Here is a 21,466-nt window from a genome sequence, read left to right on the forward strand (position 1 = left end):
CAGTATAACACTTAATTCATGTATTGTCATAGTGTAAGGGCTGTGATGTGGTGTGGTGTGTTTTTCTTTTAGGGACCCAAAAAGGCATGGGCTGGCCAGGCTGGCAAAAAAATGTTGTTGGGCCCCTACTGAGGACATTTTGAGGGCCCCTTTGCATGACAGGGTCCAGGAACTCCTTTGGTTTATATTCTACTTTACTGGTGCAAATACCCTACCAAATGTGCAATTACTCAAAATTCCACAACCCACAGGATCTGGGATTTTTGGTCTGGGGCAGTTTCCACTATGTAATGTCTGTCAGGTGTGTGTTGCCTTGAGGAAGTGGATAAAGAGAGCTGAGATGTGTTTACTGTCCACTTCATCTGACAAGATTGTTCTGCCAACACTTTTAACACAGCAACTGTTTGTAACAAGAACAAGTGGATCTATGCTCTCTGCTGCTGTTTTTTTTTTTTTTTTGTATAAACTGTTACATGGCGACTAGTTTGTTTGAGATTGAAGGCAGGACCACTTTGTACTGCAACAAATAAGCCTTTATGTCATACCTGCACCTGTGTGTTTTCACTGGCTTTTTCTCTGTAAGAGAAACCCGCTGTCTATAATCATCACAGGCAGTCTCTCCTCACCCTGGGAGTCATTTACAAGCCTTCCTCAGGGGAGATTGACTTCCTGGGTCCTAGTCGACTTGTAGTCCCTTCACCAGCTGCGCAGAATTGACCTGTTAGGAGAATGGATTGAATGAGATTGGCATCCAGGACGAGCCCCCGCATTGCTGTGGCAATTTACCTCTTGCACTTGACTTCAATGAGGACAGACACAACTCTCTACATAGTATTGTCACACTTTCTTTAATGCTCAGAGCAGGCACACTCAAACTCAGACATACGAGCTGCTGTAGAGGAGTGAGCCCTGAACAGTGGGGCGAATACTTCTTAATCTGTTTCACACCAACCTCTAGGAGTTGTTGTGACTACTCTATGCATGATTATACCCAAACAGACATGGCAGGATCTGTTTCAGAATAAACAGATGTTCTTTGTTTCTCTTTCACACAGGAACATACTGTTCAGACGTACAAACATGGTTTCTATGACTATCACTAAGCATTTTAACCTTTCACAAGTTCACACAAGCATTTATACATATTCATATAATAATTTCCCTCACAACATGCAGGGTGTAATTTGCAGAAATAGGCCAGTCATTTTATACCTGCAGGCTGAGGGCTGCAAAAAAAGCAAAGTATTTCCAGAGAGGGTTTTGGTGCTGCTGTGGTTTAAGTTGCGACCCATAGGGGGTTACCATGTACTTTCTAAAGAAATTTTAAAATGAAATGGAAAAAAACAAACACCTACAATAGCCACATTTTTTTTTTTTTTTTTTTAAAAAGAAATCAATATGAAATAGATAGAACAAATATGAAAATGTAAACACATATAGGAATAAACTTTAATAAAACAAATCATTTAAAAAGTCAAATACGAAATAAATAAACAATCTATTTCAGACACATTCAAAAAAAAAAAAATTAATAAAAAGTTTTATTTTCTCCAGGTTCAGGCACATTAGGAAGAAAAAAGAAGTCATCCTTTCCAGCCTCAATTAGTCCCATTAACCCAATCCAAATCAAACCAGCCAATCAACGCATCAATCAGCCAGTCAATCAAACCAAAAATCCAATTTTTCTTTAAAATTTATTTATTTTTCCTGCAGATTTCCCGCTCTCTCCTGTAGCAGCAGCAGCAGCAGCAGCAGCAGCAGCTCGGTGCTCGATGGTGTTAGACGAGAATGTAAGCTAGGTGGCCGCACGAACACATTTATCACACCGAGGCTGTGCCAGACGCACATGGGCTCCGTCCTGCGTACCCAGGGATCTTCAGCACCCGCAGCCGAGCGGAGGGCACCCTGAGCCCGGTCAGGAGCAGCGCTCACCCTGCCTGGACTCTTCCTCTGACACAACACACACATACACACACACACACACGCACACACATACACATACACATACACACACTGAACATCCACCACACATTTCTGAGGTGATCTTATTTCTTCCCTGAGAGGCTCACGGAGGCTCGCCGTCTTATTTATTTATATCGTGTGTGAGCCTGACAGTCAGCCGCGGTGGACAAACTGCGTCTTAACGCGGAGAGGTCGGACTTCTTTGGCTGGGGAAAACACACCAAAACACACGCGAAAAAGACTCCCGTCCTGTCGCCCCCCTCTTTTATTTCCTGTCAGTTTTTTCTTGCGATTTATTTCCTGCTGCCAAACCAGGAACCCGGGACTGAACCCCCTACTCCGTTGAGGATGAAAGAAAACTAGATTTGTGATCGAGGCTTTGAGGTTGTTTTACTGGATTTATTTCGCTGTGGAGGAAAAGAGATCCGGAGCGGAGCGGTGCGCAAAAAGCCGAGGTCTTCTTCCTCTCTTCTCTCTCTCCCTCTATCTCTCCATCTATCAATCTGTCTACCCATCCTGTTCTATCTATCTATCTCTCCATTTGTTTCCATGTTTTAGGTCCGTGCGATTTTGCTAAAATGCATCATCAACAGCGGATGGCAGCTTTGGGAACAGACAAGGAACTGAGTGACTTACTGGATTTCAGCGCGGTAAGGAAATTCTTCTTCTTCTTTTTTGTTATAATGAATATGATGTGTAGTATCATGACAGAACAAGCCGTAGAGGAGAATAAACGCGTCCTGTAGGCTTCATACAGCGACCACTGTTTACATTTTTAATGTATGAGTTGCACGGCACATAACCTGCATATTTTAGCTTTTTCACTTCAAGTGTTTCAACTGTTTGCACACGAGTTGTGTGTTTATGTAGAGTAACTTGCAGAAAAGTCAGTGCATATTGTTGGTTTTGTAATTTCATTTTTGTTTGTGTGTGTGTGCAGAGAATTGTGATGCTGCATTAGTAATTTTGTTGTCTTATAGATGCGAAACAGCGATTTGAAAATGTTCCCAACATCCATGGTAGTATATCTCATTTTAAGTCCTTTTTTTCCTTCATGTGTAGCCTGATTGATTTTTGCCCATGATAGGATAATGAAAATGTTTTTTTGTTATTTTTGTCTGTGTGAGTTTTACAGGCTGCTCCATGCACCCTGCACCGTGCTTTACTCAATGTTTCAGATGCAAAAGGCTCGATGTTGAATCATGAACCTGCATGACAGACAGACAGACAGGCAGCCGAAAAGAGGGAAATGTGTCACACTTTCTCTCCGCACTTTAAATGTTCATTCACCAGCCGCTTAAATGTCCAAACTCATGACTCTGTCTCAAAGTGAGTGTTTTTTTTAAAAGAGAGAACAGCCTGTGTTGTGAACTTGACGGACAGGAAATGTGTCCCCGCTCTCGGCCATGTTTTCTCTGCGCCTCTCCTCCCTCTGGGAGCAACTTTGGTCTGAAGAGGAGGAGAGAAAAAAAAAAGATACACCCCTAAATGAAGAGAGAAAAAAAAACGGACTTATATTAATCCTGTTATGAAACGTAGAGACAGCATGAACATGATATCAGGAAATATACACCATAAATAATAATATTCCGTATTGAGATGCAAAAATAGGAGAGAAAAAAAAATACAAATGTTATCTTCAGTAGTGTTAGTCAACAGCTGAGGCCTGCATACACAATGCAAGTGACTATATATATGTAAGTGTGTTATATGAATATTTTAGTAATGTCATAGGAGGCACTATTAACATATCAGACAAGGACGAGGCTAGTGATGCTGCATGAGATGTTAAAATATGAGGGAAAATCCCTACAAACGTTCATTTGAGCCTCTTTAGGAATTATTGCAGCTTATTGCAATAAACAAATATAAGATCACAGCTGAGGCCTGCACACTGTAATTGATTATATGGGAGTCTCATAGAAATATTATAAAGATATCACAGGAGATTTGATTTCAAAAGCTATTATAAGAACATCACCATTGAAATCCAACACATACTATAAGCTCCTTTAGATGCACTATACTAATTTTTCAATATTATAGAAATATTATAAGGACAACATAGGTCATAGCTTAGGTATCAACTCACTACAATAATCCCTGGATAGTACAGGGATATTATAGGACTGTTATTGTGAGATTTTCAACAAAGGGCTCACAATAAGGTCACTGTACCGTCAGAGTTCAGGGCTTCAAATGATATGCCTCTATGACAATACTATAATAATAAAACAGGTGTAATGTATTGGCTATAAAGGCCTGTGTATACAATAAATACAGTGAGGCCACTGTAAAAAGCCCCTATAAATATAATATAAGAGGTGACAAAAGGATCACAAAAGTCCAATAAAATCACTATAAAGTTAATTTAGTGGCACACATGTACTCTAAAGTTACTATAACAACATTGTAGGAAGATTACTGGAACGTTTGTGACCTTTATTACAAAAAAGCTTAAAGTACAATCACTAAATTCATCACTGAGAGCCACATAGACATAACAGGCCTCTGTAGGAATATTCTAGAGATGCAAATATACACTGTATATAGCTATACATACAGTACAGTGAGTCTGTTTATTTCATTTATACTATAAAACACTCTATAGTAATATTAAAAGGTGACAAAAAATCTAATTAATCACAAAAAACTCATAATTTAGTGACACATGTACTGTCAAGTTACTGTAAGAATATTATAGGAATATATTTGGGGACAGAAGTGCAAAAAAAAAAAAAAAATCATGATTCAGAAGCACAAACATACTCTTGAGTCCCTGAGATATATAAAACTAATATTATAGACATTTTTCTTATGTTTCATTTTTAACAAGTTTCCAGAAATGCCAGTCAGTTTGTCTTAAATTAAATTTCTTAGAAAGAAAAAAAAAATCAAACAAAGGAGGGCAGCAGCAGCTAAAATGTCTCTTCTCATTATAAACGCAGGCCAAACATTAATTTATGCGATCATCTGTCTCTGCACGCCCACAAGCTGACACCAGCAGCTCAAAGTGCTTCGACAGAGATATCGATAGACCTGCTAATAATCCGAATTAGATCTTTTATCTCCCGAACATTTGTTTTCTCTTTATTTGCCGCAGCTGTGAGGGAGATCGAATGCACAAGCAACCTCGGTCTCCATCATACACACTCACAGGCCCAACAGGCTGTATTAAGCACAATGACAAATCAAGTATTTATTGTTTTCAGTCGTCTAATCAGAGTCAGGGTTTTAATCGACTTTAATTACGGTCGATTCAAAAGAAAAGAGAAAAAAAAAAAAAAATCCCTCAAAACCTTAAATCGTGAAAAGCTTTTAGCATCTGAAAATGTGAAGCTCAGCGTGCGCTCATCATCACTGAGATCTCACCATCAAACACACCGACACACGGGCCTGATGTTTATCCAGAGAGGTTATCCATCGGGGGTCAGATGAACTGTCCTCTTGTGAAGCTTATAGTAGCTCGTACAGTAAGACAGCATGTAGATGGAGCACAGCAGGAATCAGTATTCAGCTTCAGTCTCTGTCTTAACGTGGGCTTGATTTTCCTGTAGATCTGTAGAGCAGATGGTAACTAGTTCTGATGATTATCTCATATGTTTAAGTCAGATTTGAAGTAGATATGAAGAGTTTCATTCCAAAATGAGATGTCCAACATTTGGCCAAAGTGAACGGATCCTTTTTATTTTTCACAAATGCTGAATGAGGAATTTGATTTGTTTCTGCTTCCCAAACACATTCCTGCTGTTTTTTTTTTGGAAGATGAACTCTTCATAGCGGTATCTGTGTACAGCTCTGAGTGAGAGTCTGTGTGATGACTAGGGCTGGGTATCAAACCACCATACATTATGAGCACCGACCAAAATGTGTCCATACATAGCACTGAGCATTGAGAACAGTCTGAAAGCTGGCATCAGACGGTGTGGACTGGAGTCATGTGACATGATCCTGAATCAGACTCAACACCAGTGACTTGTGACTTCACTTAGACTCTAGCCTCTCGACTTGTTATCCCTATCAAACCTAAAGATTATGCATTATTTTATTTTGAAAAATTCTTAATTTTCCTGACAATGGGTATCTGACAGCAGCCAATCCGGGTGCACTAACAGTAGAGAAAGGTGCATGTAACACTGCAGAGCAGCAGACAGACAGCAGATGACACCTCAGATTATCACATTCAGATGTAAAGACTCTGCTCTGGTCAACAACAAACAGACAGAAACATGCAAAACATTCAGCTCAGATGTTACAATTGAATATAACTGCACTATCACAGGAATAACACACACACACACCTGCTCAGTTTGAATTTAAATGTTAGAAAATGTATTTGAAAGTAATAAATAGAAATACAAAATAGAAGCTAGGCATATTCATTTCTGTAAATTGTTCATACCAAATGTTACTCTGTTTAAAAAAATTTAAACCGCATTAAATTCCTCGTTGAAGACTCAGAACACAAAGTTAAGGACTTAGTCTTGACTTGGGTTTGACTCAGGACTTGCCTGGTTTGGTTTGGGACTTGACTCAGACTCAGGACTTTCTGTTCTTGACTTGGGACTTAACTGTCATCACTTCAGACTTGACTCAGATTTGAGACTTTCATAAAACAGAGACTTTGTTCCACCTCAGCTAGCATCATATCCTCACTCTGATTGATCAGACAGTTCCAGATTTCAATCAGAATGTTGCCATTTTTAGACTGTAATTTATTCAAGCAAAGTTCTTGTATGAATGCTCATGTTAAGAAAATATTTGAGGACTTTGGCTTCTTTTTTTAAGAGGAAAACATTTATATTTCTCAGAGTAATATATCAAAAAATAATTGTGTCATTGGGACCAAAATTGAAGTATTTTATGAGTATAAATGTTGCAAACAACGGTGAACAATACCCAGCCCTATTGATGATGGTGTTATCTAGTTAAAACACAAAGAGTTTCCTTCCAAAATATCTACCATTTTTAAACGACAAGACAATCTGATGCTGTGATGTCACCGTTCAATTTAAGACATTTCCTCAACAATCCTAATGTGATGTGAATCTGGCAGCAGCATTTTTCAGCCAAATGTCGCCCCAGCATTTTGGAATGAAGCTTTTCATGTGTAGCTGCAGTGATGCTTCTGTGGAGATGTGTCTTGCTGTCTGCAGTGTCAGTGCTCTCGGAGGTAATGTGCGCTCTGTTTGTCTTGTAGATGTTTTCCCCTCCTGTTAGCAGTGGAAAGAACGGGCCGACCTCCCTGGGGAGCGGACATTTCTCCGGCTCAAGTACGTCAGCCTTCTTCTTTTTTTTTCTCTCTCTCTCTCTCTCTCTCTCTCTCTCTCTCTCTCTCCTCCTTCTTCTTCTTCTCTTTTCTTAAATCCCCTCTAAGCGTCCTCCTCTCCTTCCTCTTACACCTGCTTGCTGCTGCTTCGCTTGCTGTTTGAATTTTTTTTTTTTCTTGTGTGGGTAACCATGTTCTGTACATGCAGATGCAGGTTTTTGGTTTTTCTGCTGTTTTTGCTTTGTGGATCACTTTTTTATTTGAAGGAGACTTGAAGATTTGCAGGATTTTAACATGCTCATAAATTCTTTGTATTCTCTGTTCGGCCTTGTTGTTGAGCTGCTCGCTGTTTTTTGCGTCATACATCGAATGTTGTGAAAACACCCAAGTGGCCTGGTCTGATTATATGACTTTGTTTATGATTAGATTGTGTTTTTGCTCATTAGAAAACTTCCCTAACCTTTTTGTGGCTCTCAGCCACAAACCCACAGCTTCCTACTGAGGATGTAAATATTACAAAATGGGTCATAAATGTATAGTTTCATTTTTAAAAAAAGGCTTAATAGTTTCCCAAAACAGCTGAGCAGCAAACGTTACTCAAACAGGAGTAAACAGTGTATTTGATGGGAACTATTTTCATAAGTGGATTAATACACATTTGTGAGTATTAACAGCAGCAGGCCAGTGTATGTGGGATTGACTCAAACTACAGCTACATGGCTACAAAGACAATACTTGTTAGTGGGATCAATTCATTGTTGGTTTTGCTTTTACCTTGGGATTTGTTGAAAATAAGAAAAGTCTAGAGCAGTTGTAGCATTTTACCACACTGCACCAGAGTGTCAACCTTTTAAATAGATCTTCTTGGAAATGAAGCAACTTCACTTTAAGAAGTTCAAATAAAAACTCACGCAAAGGTAAAACAAGTACATTTGTATTTTATAATGGCAGAGATATTTTTTTTATAGATGCTTAGTTTGACCAAACAGATGGATTATTATGTGGATATGTGTGACGTATCCTTTCAAATTACCTGAGACGTACCTGTTTGTACTGTGCTCATTTCTGCTCTATATGACAGTAAATTACATATGAAGGTTGTGTTATAAGATACTGTCATGATGTGATTTTTCATGTTTCTTTATTTTCGGACAACAAGTTTGTTTTTTACCTTCTTGTGTTCATTCCTGAAGGAGACTTCCTGTTTTTCTGATTTGCTGCTCTCATTCTTTCCTGCCTCTGTGTGTGTGTGTGTGTGTGTGTGTGTGTGTGTGTGTGTTTTGTGGAGATCAGCTCACTGTGTTTTTCTACACTGTGGGTGTTGTTGGTGTTGAACAGGCACAGTTTGGTTTTATCAGTGGTAGAACATGGTGGCTTCGACTGTGTTTATAGATATAAAGTTTAGCCGTGCAGTCAGCGGTGAGTTAGTCAGTGCATTCGGTCTGAGAGTTAGTGTGAAAGTTAGTCGGTGCTGAATCAGATAAATAGTGAGTTAATTAGTGGATCAAGTTTGTAAAGGAGTCATTAACTCAAGCAACCAGTTTGTTGGGCCCAGTCCCAGTGTCCACACTCACGGACTCACGGACTTTGAGGCGCGTTCCTGCGAAGTCTGCGAGGGCTGTCGCACTGTCAAAGTCACCCTTTATGCACACTTTCTGTAAGTCTGCATTTCTGCAGACTTTGCCTGAGGGAATTACCCACAGTTCATAGTGCTGTGACACAAATACGGGGTAACCAGGGGAAGCCCGGAAGCGTTATTAAAAAAAAACAAACGATTAGTGCGAGTGCAGCCTCTCACACTCAAGCACTAACCAGGTGATGTCAATTCAGTCCGTGAGGGTTCAGGGTTTAGGCCGTAGGGGGGACATTGGGATTGGGCCTCAGTGTGTCAGTCAGTGTATGTGGAGTGTGTTACTGATTCAGTTCATCCAGTCAGTTACTTTGCTAATAAGTGGGTGAGAGATGAGTTCGTTGCATAAAGTGTCATTCATTCACTCAATTATTCATGCTTTCAGCCATCCAGTCAGTCAGTTACTATATTAGTCAGTGAGTTTGTTTGTTGCTTCATGTGTCCATCTGCCATTCATTCACTCCTACGCTGAGCCTAATTCATTCATCCAGTCACTTTCGGAGTTTCACAGTCCAACACTTTCTTCTCTGCTTTTCTATGTAACTAAACTAGCAGCCAGTGATCAAAATGGAAACTTTAAAACCTTAAACTGTGATAAAAACTCACTTGAGTACTGTGTGACAAAGTTTAGCTTCCTTTAAGCAGTGCAGGTGGTTACTGACTGAAACATGTTTGTCCCTCCGGGCTTCCCGTTCACTCAGATTTTTCAGTACTATGAACCTGTACACTCGACTCCACGACTGCTGATAACAGCTCTGCCGAAGACAGAGAATAACGAAGAGTCCTCTCAGAGGTTTTGGCTCAACAGATTCGTTCAGAGTCAGACAGTAAGACTCACTGCTAGTCAGCCTGTTAGCCCGTGGATACTGTTCCTGCTCAGACTCGCTGCTGCAGTTTGACTGATAGACAGCTTTTACTACCTGTTAGTAATAAAGCATAAACATAATTATTATAGTAAGTAAAGTAAAACAATTACCACTTCATATTTTGGAATGTTAAGGAAACATAAATAGCTTTACTTTACACATACAGCATTGGCGCGTCATGCACTCTTGTGGTCTGAAAACACAACAGTTCAGTAGTGTAAGTGTTTTTATTGAACGATTAAGTCAGTCAGTCACATAGTGAGTGTGTGAGTCGGTTGCTCAAGGACTCAGTCAGTCAGTGAGCTGTAAACAAGTGACTGAGTTATATCTATGTGTATCTACTGTATGTGCATATACAGTATGCAGCGAGTGTATAAGTGTAAGCATTCCAACTTTTATAATGTAATTGAGTTCCTCCACCTTTAAAAAAAATCTTGCTGATACTTGCTGACTGGAATGCTGACTGCTGATAATTGCTCATGTTATATGATTCATTTTATAGTTGAGAGCTGTTGCTTATATTATTTTAATGTACTGTTAAAGCCTTCAATAAATTGAGTTTTTTGATTGCTCAGCCAGTGAGTCTGTCAGCTGATCAGCTCCAATCACTGGATAAAGGAACAGACTTCTTTATAAATAAAAAGAAGAAGTTGCTAAATTCATCTTGAGCATTTTTTTTATATATTGACAATATTTACATTGAGTATATTGCAGAAATGACTATTGCAGTGATGATAAAAAGTACTGCACCATATGCAGCCCTGCAGCTCCAGTACTGTCAGATCACAAAGAGAGAAAACTGTAGAGGTGAACTGTTGACTGATGTAAAACTAGCTGTAGGTGGTCATATTTTTATTATAAAACACAGATTCTCTACCTTGTGCCTCTATGGCTGGCTGTCCAGTTTTATATTTGACCTCCTTGTTATGATCATATATCATACTGTATCTGCATCATGCTGTATTTCATCCAGTCTGATCAGTGTGTACTAAACAAGCACAACCTCTGCCCATCACACCAGAAGGATACTTTCTGTTTGAAATCTTTCCTGGAAGGTTTTCACAGAGAACACCCGGGTCGTTTCTGTTGCTCCCGCTCATGTTATTTGCCTCTAAGCGGCGTTCGGAAGCCATTTTGTTTGTTGGCTGGAAAACAGAGAGATGCAGAGACGTCTTCTTTGTTTACTGCGTTGTCGTTTGGTTGTTGTTGTTTGTGCACTGCGGTTTCGGTGGTGTTGTTTGCTCCCGTGCCGCGCATACAAATGTGAAACAGGACGACAAGTGTTGCGATTTTGGAAAAAAAAAGGCTCCGTTTTTGTAGAATTAGTAGCGGCTGTTAGGCCTTGCTTTGCTGGTTCGATGTGTATCTTCATTTTGGGATTATTGTTTTTTTTTTCTTCTTTTATAAAGAAACACACACTGGTGTCACACACACACACACACACACACACACACACATAGACATCCCTGTACACAAATCTCACGCACACACAAACAACCAAACACCCACAAGATGCAACGCACACACACACACACACACACACACACACACACGCTCTGCTCACCCCTGCTGTGGCTTTCTGCAGGCCTCGGCATTTTGATGAGCCCGGCGCTGTTTGTGAATGCAGCTAATTAGAACTCTATAGACCTACACAACCATGAGAGCTGTGGTTTCCAAATGCTGGGGCGAGGCCAGAGGCTGGGACACGCCAACACTGAACTGGGTCCACATGCCTTGTGTGAACAGTCATGACTTTGGTGTAGAAATCAGAGAGGTTTAAAAATACATTTTAGAGATGCAGGAAATGTTATATTCATACTCTTCTCTACTTGCTCCTCATCATTTATGCTCAGCAATTTCCCTGCATGGGGTTAATTTATCTTGGCAAGAAGATGATGATGAAGAAAACAACAACAAAAACTTTGTATCTCCAAGATGTCAACTTTTCACAACTAAGAAAAAAAAAGTCCTTTCAGCTTGATGACAGTATGTTGTGGGCATTATTATACAAAGGGATTTGATAAACTTTTGTGGGTTTAAGGGGATAAAAATGGCGTCTATCAATGGACGAGCATGTAGACCTTAAAAATCCCCTAAAACTGGAGTTACAGGGCTCTTTTTTTGGTGAACACTGCGGTGTGCCACTGCACTTTTTCGATGGCAGGCTAACCCGGCGCACCTGGATACGGGGTGAAATCAGAAAGAATACATTATCATACATTACAGGTGGGTGTGTTAGAGGCTGTGACAATGACATTCACTAGTTTCATCCCTTTAAACACAGGGCTCTCCGGTCATGATGAACTGACAGTTTGGGAATCCTGGAGAGTTTTCCTCAGAGGACAATTATTGTTGTCTGGGCCATAAAGAGTTATCAGATATACTGCCATATAAGTTGAAATCACATAACTGGACATGTTGAAGATTTGACGGCCATCCTGTTTTCTTTGCTTAATAGTGTGCTATTTTACTTGGCATCACAGTAATCTTTACAATAACCACCTGCAGCTAAATACCACACCAGTGCATCAAATAAAATGAAGATAGAATTTAAAATGTGGTCTGGTGTTTTGCACGTTGTATTTTTTTTTCTTCATTTTCCTTCATTGCAATTAATCTTCATAGTGATATTCATTGTGACATGAATTGGCAGTCCTACTGCAATAATCCTGGTAATGATCCACAAATACATTTTTAAAATAACACGTTATTTTTCTGGGAACACCATGCTAAAATTTGACTGGGACAATCTCTATCACATCATCATCACATCCACACGTCTACCTCTATTGTAATTAAAAATGTGGAGCACTAGGCGTCATTTTGGCCAGACTCTTAAACTATGATGCACAGTTGTTGCCCTGGTTACCCAGTGTTTGAGACAGAGACACTGGGAGAGGATTGGTTTGAATGGATGGTCTTGAGGGAAATATTAGCAGATATATTAAACTATTATGACTTACTATTGCTTATAAGTGGTAGCTTAAATGGGACCTATTATGCTAATTTCCAACTCTATATTTTTATTTTTGGACTTTAGAGTATCTTTGCATGATTCACATTTCAAAAAACTCCTTATTTATCTTATACTGGCTCTTTATGTGGACCCTCAGTCCAGCCTCTGTCTCTAACAGGCATTCTTAGCTGCTGTCTCTTTAAGGCCCCCCTTCTGATGTGCCCACTCTGTTCTGATTGGCCAGATTTCTGGAAGCCTGCTGAGGGGCAGCTGTATCACGGACATGTTAAGTTGCCGCCGATGCAAACCCAACATTTCCTGCTTTACTGCTTTATATTAAAGGCTTTTAAATGGCTAAATAACGGGAGTTATTGTGAAGAATTCACAGGGAGTGAAATGTGTTCCTCACTAAATTAGTTGAACTCCTTTAGTGACTTTTTTTCATAAAAGCAGCTAGCGACATATCTAGCTACCTTTTGGACAGACTTATACTCCTCTCCTTGAAGGGAGTCGCCAGTATTTCTCAGTGAATGAGAGCTAATGTGGCTCTCTGAATTGACTGAGTGGGTGGGACAGAGCAGCAGTATGTTCAGTGAACCAATCATCAGCCAGACAGACATGAATGAACTGTGAATGTGTGTACTTAATGACCAATCATTGATGCTCTATGTTTTTATACTACATGATTTAACTTTACTAAGTTTGATTTTGCTTTGTCAAAATAGACGGAGTTAACAACAGTGAATTTATTCCAGTGCATGATTATCTCTCTATTCATGATACTTCAGTTAGAGTTACTATAACAGTCTGCATAGATATTATTATTAGAGGTAGATTTAGATGCACATTTAGGAGCTGCTTGGAAAAAAAAAACTAATGATACAGCTAGTTACAGTAAGTTTAGTTTAATTTAACTTAATTTTCTTCATATTTCTTAAAATCTTATATGCATGTAATTACGTCATGATGCCATAGGTATGCAAATTAGCATGTGACATCATCGAGCAACATCTAGCGACTTCCTGCAGGCTTTAGCTACTTCCCACTGAAAATAGTTGGCAACACTGAGCAAGCATTGAGAGCAGTCTGTAGTCAGTGGTTTTTGCTTTCAGGGATTACTTCTATTTATGTTTACCTCATTATTTGACACGTTGGCCACTTTCAACATGAACATCCAGTATTGTAACATTATATATATGTCTATGTATATGCAATAAGGAAAAGCATGATAGGTCCCCTTCAAACAAATGTTGGTACATTTTTGTTACCCCTTGCTAAAACTATGACCAGTGACTTAGACAGTGGTTGAAAATGATGTCCTTGTTTTAATACAGGCAGCCATACAAAAACTTTTCCCAGTAAAATATAATCTAAACTTGGCTAAATTTTGTTATAAATCAGTAAATACTGAAAGGCCAAAGAATTAAACAAGAATGTGAATCAAGCAGATGTTTGATGTCAGTTTTCAGTACCTAACAGTTTTTTTCTCCACAGGGATTTAGATTTACTAAACACATTTCCTCTTGTTTAGTACCATATATTAACAGAGGTATTTTGCCGCTACACATATATTTATAAACACAAAAAACATAGTTCCCAAATGCTTCAGAAAAGAGGTAGAGGTAGCTAAACATGGGTAGAAACGACAACATCAGCAGCAAAATCAGGACGTAAAGAAGACAAGCTTGGATAAAGGCAAGAAACACAGAAGTGTTGTGTTGAAAAACCTGACAGAGAGGCAGATGCATAAAAACAGGTTTTAGGATTTGGTTTATCTGATGCTTTTGAGGATTTGGTGTAACATGTAAAGGTTGAATTTTGAAATGACAATCTTTACACAATGCTGTGAATAAATTCTGGTTTTCAAGCCCTCTCCACATTCGATGTTAAGACCTATTTTGGGGGATAAATTCACCTTAAGACGCAAAAAACATCTAAACATAAACGCCGCACAATTCCCCCACGATTCCCGGGTGACACGCTCAGCCCACGGTCATCACCAACCAGGAAGTGGATTAGGCATTTTAATTATTGGGAGATTTTGCCGTCGTTGTTGTTTATTTTGGGATCATCCCTGGAAAGATAATGCACACTTCAAACTCTGTGTGTGTTTCTAATCTCCTCCTGGATGAAGCCGTTCAGCGAGCAGCTTCACTCTGCCTGTCAACCACCACCACTCGTCTATTTCAGGTCTTGGCTGGTTTTGGTGTTTTTCCTCTTTTTTGTTTTTGTCTAACACTGTTATAACCTCTCAGATGCGCTGTTTGTCTCCCTGTCAACGGTGTTGGAAGGGGTCCGAGGTGTTTGTGTGTGTGTGTATGTGTGTGTGAAACAGTGTAAATGCGCATGTTCGTAAGAGAATGAGTGTTGAGCATATAAAAGTGCTCCTGAGAGATTTGAAGAGATATTTGAATATGTGTGCGAACAAACAAGGATATGTGAGCATTCGTGTGTGTGTGTGCAGTTGGGACCGAATAGGGGGATGGAAAAGGAGGTTTGGGGAATGGAGGGCAAACCATTTCATCCCCGTTGCCATGGAACTTAAAGTTGGCAATGAGAGATGGAGGAAATGTTTCCTAAAGAGTCAGCAGAAAGAAACAAAGAGAAGGAGAAAGGAAGGAAAGAACAGAGGAAGGACAGGTTGAAGGAAGGAATAAAGGTAGAAAGAAAGGAAAGAAGAAAGAAAAAGCAGGAAGAAAGGAAAGGAAATAAGGGAGAAAATGGGGGTGGAAAAAATTAAAAGGAAAGGGGGAAGGAAGAAAGAAAAGAAAGGTGAGAAGGAAGCAAAGGAAAGAAATAATGAAAGGAAAAGGAAAGAAGGAAGAAAGTAAGAATGAGTGAAATAAAGTCAGGAAAAGATAAGTCAGGTGTTAAGACATAAGACAGTCTAGTTGTTGTTGTCCAGGTGTTTCTCTTTTTTCCTCATGAAAAGATCCAAAGATGCATTAGTCCGTCTCTTAATACTTTCTGACTTCTCTATCCTGTTTGTGGCTCTCAGCTCCAAGCCCATTGGTTCCTGCTGATGATGTGAATCTTTAAAAATGTCTCAGTAATTTCCTCATACCGCTGGGCATTGTAGTTCTTAGCAAAAGTTATTCCGACCGGAATAATTAGAGAAATTGTTGGGGACTATTTTCAGTGGCGGAATAATACACATTCGGTACTCAAGTGAGTATTTCCAGCAATAGGACAGTGTATGTGGGATTGAGTTAAAATAAACTACAATAATGGTTTTGACCTTTTAGGCTGGGATTCTGGGCAAATGCATGCCAAATTGCATAAAATAATTGAACTGATGCTAAAAGTAATGAATTGTGTTCCATGAAACCAAACTCTGCATGTGTCAAACAAAAAATATCTAATTGTACTTTGACATAAACGTCAAGTCGAGTGGTAGATCAGTAGAAATTTAATCGTCAATATTTTGATAATCAAATAATAGTATGAAGCATTTTTTTCAAGCAAAAACGCAAAAATGTTATCAAGTTCTAGTTTCTTTGTTGTGAGGATTTGCTACTTTCCTTTGTATTATGATATAGTAAATTGAATATATTTGGGTTCTGGACTGTTGGATGGAGAAAACAAACAATCTCTAGTTTTTATTTACAACTTCCTCAGAATAATTGATTTCTACAACAGAATTTTGTGGATCAGTACACATTACAAAATCTATCATCATGACAAAGGGGTTGCTAAATGATTAATAACATTCCAAGAAAGAAAGAAAAAGCATTTCTGCATTCAGGTATTTTACCCCAGTCTTTACTTTTTTATGAGATACTGGATAGTTTTCAGACATTTTCAGATATCTAAAATGATTTAAATGAAACATCTGAGGAAGGAAAATTACTTCATTTTAAAGGGTCACAAGCTAAAAAGAAATCACTGAACTTAAATGGCCATGTTCATGGTAATAGACAGTTTTTGGACAAAAATCAAGCTCTTGGCACAGAGGAATAAAATATATTAGGCCTTGGCTACACAGACATTACTTTTTAGTGAGATCAATTCATTGTTGGCTTCTTTTTATGGGATTTTTTGACAGTAAAAAATATATGTATAGAATATCACTAGCCTTATCCTTTAAAACCATCAGCTCTCATGGAGACCATCACCAAATTATCATTTTCTGTTTTATTTTTGTCCTACCTTCCACCTCTTCTTCTTCTTTTTCTTGTCAAAGCCAAAGACATACAGAAAAACACAGCAGCACTGTCACCTCTGCCAGCGAGGCTTCACGCATAAGCAGAGAAATTTGGGCTAGGGCAGATACAGCCCCGATGGCACGCCTGATTTTTGTTCCCCTAATTGGCATAGCTTATTAAGTCACAGTTCACAGCGAAGTAAAAAGGGGGTTGCTTTAATAATATCCCCTCTCCCGTTTGATTTGATGCACTTGTACCGAGACAGATAACGCGCTTCAACGCAGCGAGCAACGCCCCCACCGCCACCCTCTTGTCTCTATTCAGTCAAATCTGCCTCCGTTACGCCCGTCACTCAAAAACACCCCGACTGATCGCTTTCAAAATAGAGATGGAGAGCAGGAGCCAGTTGCTTAATACCTCACCCTCCCACCTTCTCTCTGCCTCTGAGGCTCTTAAATTGTCTCGTTTCCCCAGCAAGGCGATGCAGAACGACTAACAAAAACACCCAACCATGCTCTTAATTGTGGTGCGGATTAGGGATTAATAGGCGTTTTTAGCCATAATGGCAAATATTATTAGCCCCATTTGCTTTTCTAATGCTAATAATGACTCTGCTAATAATGGCAGTGATTTCAAGGTTAACGTCTGTTAGAACTCAGCATGGATTTATGTTTTTTTTTCCTTTTCAAAGCTCAGGAGATTGACGTGCCACTTGCTTCGGCGGGCCGACTCGCTACCGAGTCGAATCTCCATATGTTTTCCCTAAAGACGATGCTGAGATGTGCTGAGCTGGGCTGTTGAGTTTAGATTAGTTTATATTTTGTTCAGTTTGGTCTCTTTGACTCAAATGAAATCAAGATAAGTTGTTTTAGTTTGACTTGTTAACTTTAGTTTTTGGTGTGTTTTAAGCTTTTCTTTCAGCAGCAACTTGTATACAGCCCTGTATTCAACTACAGTAATATTAAAAATGAGCTGCAGGCCCCCATTGAAAGTCTGTTTTAATTTGGTTAAACCCAAATGTATTTAGTCATAGTCATATTCATGTAAATTTTGACAGAGGGCCTCTCTAAAGACAGGTAATAGTACAGGACCTTAAGAAAGTTATCATTGGAGTTGATTATGTTGCTTTTGTGATGTTTATTCCCCCTAAAAGCTGAAGTTAATCAAAAAAAACAACAAACCAATGAATATGGGGCCTTTGGGCACCTTAGGGTCTGACATTCTAGGAGAGTTGTCCACTTTGCCTGGTTGGTAATCCAGATCTGTGTTTGAGTTCAGCTTGCACATGTTTGGGCAGGTTTCTATTTGGTTTTATTGGGTATAGCTAGGTTAGTTTACTGTAGCTTTAGATGTGTTTGTTGAGTTTAGTTTAGGTTATATCTTAAACTTGGTTTTGGTAGATACTAACTTAAGTATCCAATCAGAGGACCACAAAAATAAGTTCAGTTGGGTTAAATTTGGGTGAATAGTCAACATTTTTAGATGCCTACGTCATGTAACCTTTTGACTTGAGTGCGGACAAGTTAAAACTAGAAACATTTAAATTTATTTATTGAAATTCTGTTGGAACAACTGTTACATACAACCTAGATGTCTAAAAACATTTTGAAAATAATTTAGCCCAATGCTCTCACTTGCCATTGAAACTTTTATTTTAACTATTATAACTGGATGTCAGAGTCTGGGTGTGTGTGTCGCAGTGTGCCGGCAGTCAGTTTGTGTGTTTTGCTGCCTTGTGAAGCACTTCATAATAAGTTGACTAAATGTGGACAGACTGTCAGTGTTTAATTGCTGGTCTTCATCAGCTTTTTGCTGTAGTCAGAAGTGACTGTTTTTAGAGGCATCTGTTGTACACCTGCAGCAGGTTACCTGTCGGATTTATACATAAGCCAGTCATTAACCGCAGAGAGTGGTTAGTGATGGAAGACAGGCAGAAAACTTTAATGAGCGGCTAGCTGTCCATACCTTTTATAGAAAGGTATATGTATATGAATAAACTCTATATCAACTATTTGATTTTCTATGTATTGCTTACATGCTAGCTCCAGGAATGGTTGGCTGGTCGTTCAGTCTGTTGGTCGGTCCGCCACTTTGGTCCAGACTGAAATATCTCAACAACCATTAGAGGGATTGCTATGAAATGTTGCACAGACATTCAGCGTCCCCAGAGGATGCATGCTCGTGACTTTGGTGATCTCCTTCATCTGGCACCATCAGCAAATCAAGGTTTTCAATTATCCTGTCAAATATCTCATCTACTAGATGGATTGGCACAAAATTGTATACAGACATGGTTCCCAGATGATGAATCCTACTGACTTGAGTGATCCCCTATAGTGCCACTATGAGGTTGACATTTGTGGTTTTAAGTGAAATGTTTCAACAACTATTGGATGGATGCCAGGAACTTTGATATAGACACTCATGTCCTTGCTTTGGTGATCCCATGACTTTTCAACTAGCATCATCTTCAGGTAAAAACCTCAGTTTGTCCAATACTTTGGTTTCTAACGAAATACCTGCCAAGCTAATTCCCGTCAGCCTCACTTTGGATTTCATGCTAATTAGCAAATGCTAGCATGCCACACTGAACTGAGACGTTGAACATGGTAAGCATCATACCTGCCAAACATCACTTTTTTTCATTGATATTACTCACATTAGCATTTAGCTTGAACCACCAGTGCAGCCTTTCAGACGCACTAGCATGACTGTATTTTTTATTACCTGACAGAAATTAGCTTGATTATCAAACTGAACTGCACAAAGTTTTCTGTTGCCAATATTTTTTCTGGCTATGGCATAAAAAGACGCCCAATTCCTTAGCCCTCCTACAGCTATGATTGGCCTAGGTTGTTTTTTCAAATGGCAGAAACAGCCATTATGAGTCCAACACCAGACCTATTTGAATCTCTGAACAAATTGGTCATGTACGTCTAGTCTTGTACATTTTCACGATTTCAAATGCAGCTTGCGTTTGTTTGAGGTGTCCCAGTAAAAGATTTTAAACATACATCTGCCAGCCAATCAGAAACCAGCATTGTCAATGGTCATAATACAGTATGATGCTTTCAATTGCGGTCGTGTTTCTGTGTTTATGAAAATGTTTAAACCACTCACAGATTAGGTATTCACAACTTCTTGAATGCTTGTTTTTACCCGTCTTTGCCCATGAAATAAACATGTCACTGAAATACCAAAATCACTAAACTCCGTCACCAAGGCAACGTTAATTTTTGTGTCAGTCACCTAGTGACACCGCTCTGATAACTTTAACCACTTGAATGCTGAGCTTCTTGTTTACTTGACTTCCCTTGTTGAAAAATAAGAAGCTTCAATGTGGCTAGCATGAACATGTTCCTGTGAGTTATTAGTGATCTTTCTTTCTCCAGCTCAATCACACAATCTGCTAATTTCCTCTCTTCCAATCAGGTAACGGTTACTGAATTGCTACCCCCCCCCCCCTGTCGTGAACGTGGTTTAGTTTTCCATCTTCAGTGTGTTTTGGTGAAGCCTCACGGCTCTGGGCCGCTCCATCACCGGTAAACAGCCCTTCTTCTCGCTCGGCGGTCGGTCTGTGACGTCGACGAGGTGTTGTGTGTTTCGCCGCTCGCTCCCACACCTGTTCACTCGTACCGGCGGCGGCGGCACAATCGCAGTCACCGAGCCTAATTACCCAGTCCTTAAAAAATAAAGAGACAGGGAACGTCAACCAGCCTGCCTGGCAATTACAGCGGCGCTCAACACCTCTCCGCAACAAACATCACTCCAATTAGAGGCAGCCAACTTATTCTGGGAGGCGGCAGTGTGTATGTGTGTGTGTGTGTGTGTTTATGCTTGTAAGTGCAAGTGTGTGACAAGCTAAATTGTTTTGGGAGTATAGTGTCGGTATCGAAACTCGTGTATTTGTCTCCGGTGCGTGTGGCAGACGAGGGGTAATAATGTGGCTAAAATGAAGGCAGAAGAGGTGTGTTATGGGAAAATGGTGGCTGTTAATTGAGAAGACGAGGGTTTTGGAATCAAATGCAACGAAGTCAGAGCAGATGATTCCACCCACGCCCTCGTCCTCTTACCATCCTCCTCCTCTTCCTTGCTGTTTTTGCCCCATCTCCTCCACCTCCTCTTCCTCATAAACCTCATCTTCTCTTCTTACTTGTCTTTTCCTCTTCGGCCTCATTTCTGTCTTATTCCTTCATCACCCTCTTCTTTCTCCTCCCTTTACAGCCTTTCTTCATCAGCCTCCTCTTCCTCCACTATTTATGCCCCATCGCTCCACCTACTCTTCTTCATCGTCATCCTTCACTGCCTCCTTCTCTCTCTTCACCTCATGTACATCATCCTCCCAACTCATCTTCTTCTGGCTTCTCTTCATCCTCCTCCTCTTTCTCCTCCCTGTCCCTCAGCTGGCTCTTTTCATACTCCTCTTCTTCTTCTCCTGACTGTTTTCACCCCATCGCTGTTCCTTCTTGTTTTCCCCCACCTCATTTTTGTCTTATTGCTTCATCCCCTTTTTATCCTTACTTGTCGTCTTCTTCACCCTCCCCTCTCTCTCTCTCTGTTTTCAACACTCCCTCCTCCTCTTCTACATCATAACCCTTCTCCTCTTCCTCATCTGCCTCTTTCTCTCCCTGCTCCTCA

General features: G+C 39.8%; 1 protein-coding gene across 9 annotated transcripts in view; it reads left to right on the top strand.

The window, feature by feature from the left end:
• Window positions 1-21,466, top strand: part of LOC121885499 (transcription factor 4-like) — a 333,572-nt gene that overhangs the window by 98,215 nt on the left and 213,891 nt on the right. For 4 of the 9 annotated variants that reach the window (XM_042395007.1, XM_042395003.1, XM_042395006.1 and 1 more), the window contains exons 3-5: window positions 2,521-2,612; window positions 2,943-2,981; window positions 7,163-7,235. In XM_042395007.1, the coding sequence (XP_042250941.1) occupies window positions 2,541-2,612; window positions 2,943-2,981; window positions 7,163-7,235 (184 nt within the window). In that variant the 5' untranslated portion in view covers window positions 2,521-2,540. Of the gene's footprint in view, window positions 1-1,719; window positions 2,613-2,942; window positions 2,982-7,162; window positions 7,236-21,466 lie in introns of those variants that run through there. The other 5 variants (XM_042395012.1, XM_042395014.1, XM_042395004.1 and 2 more) reach the window with 4 other exon arrangements.

Source organism: Thunnus maccoyii, chromosome 19 (genome assembly GCF_910596095.1).
Source record: "Thunnus maccoyii chromosome 19, fThuMac1.1, whole genome shotgun sequence".
NCBI classification, from domain to species: domain Eukaryota; kingdom Metazoa; phylum Chordata; class Actinopteri; order Scombriformes; family Scombridae; genus Thunnus; species Thunnus maccoyii.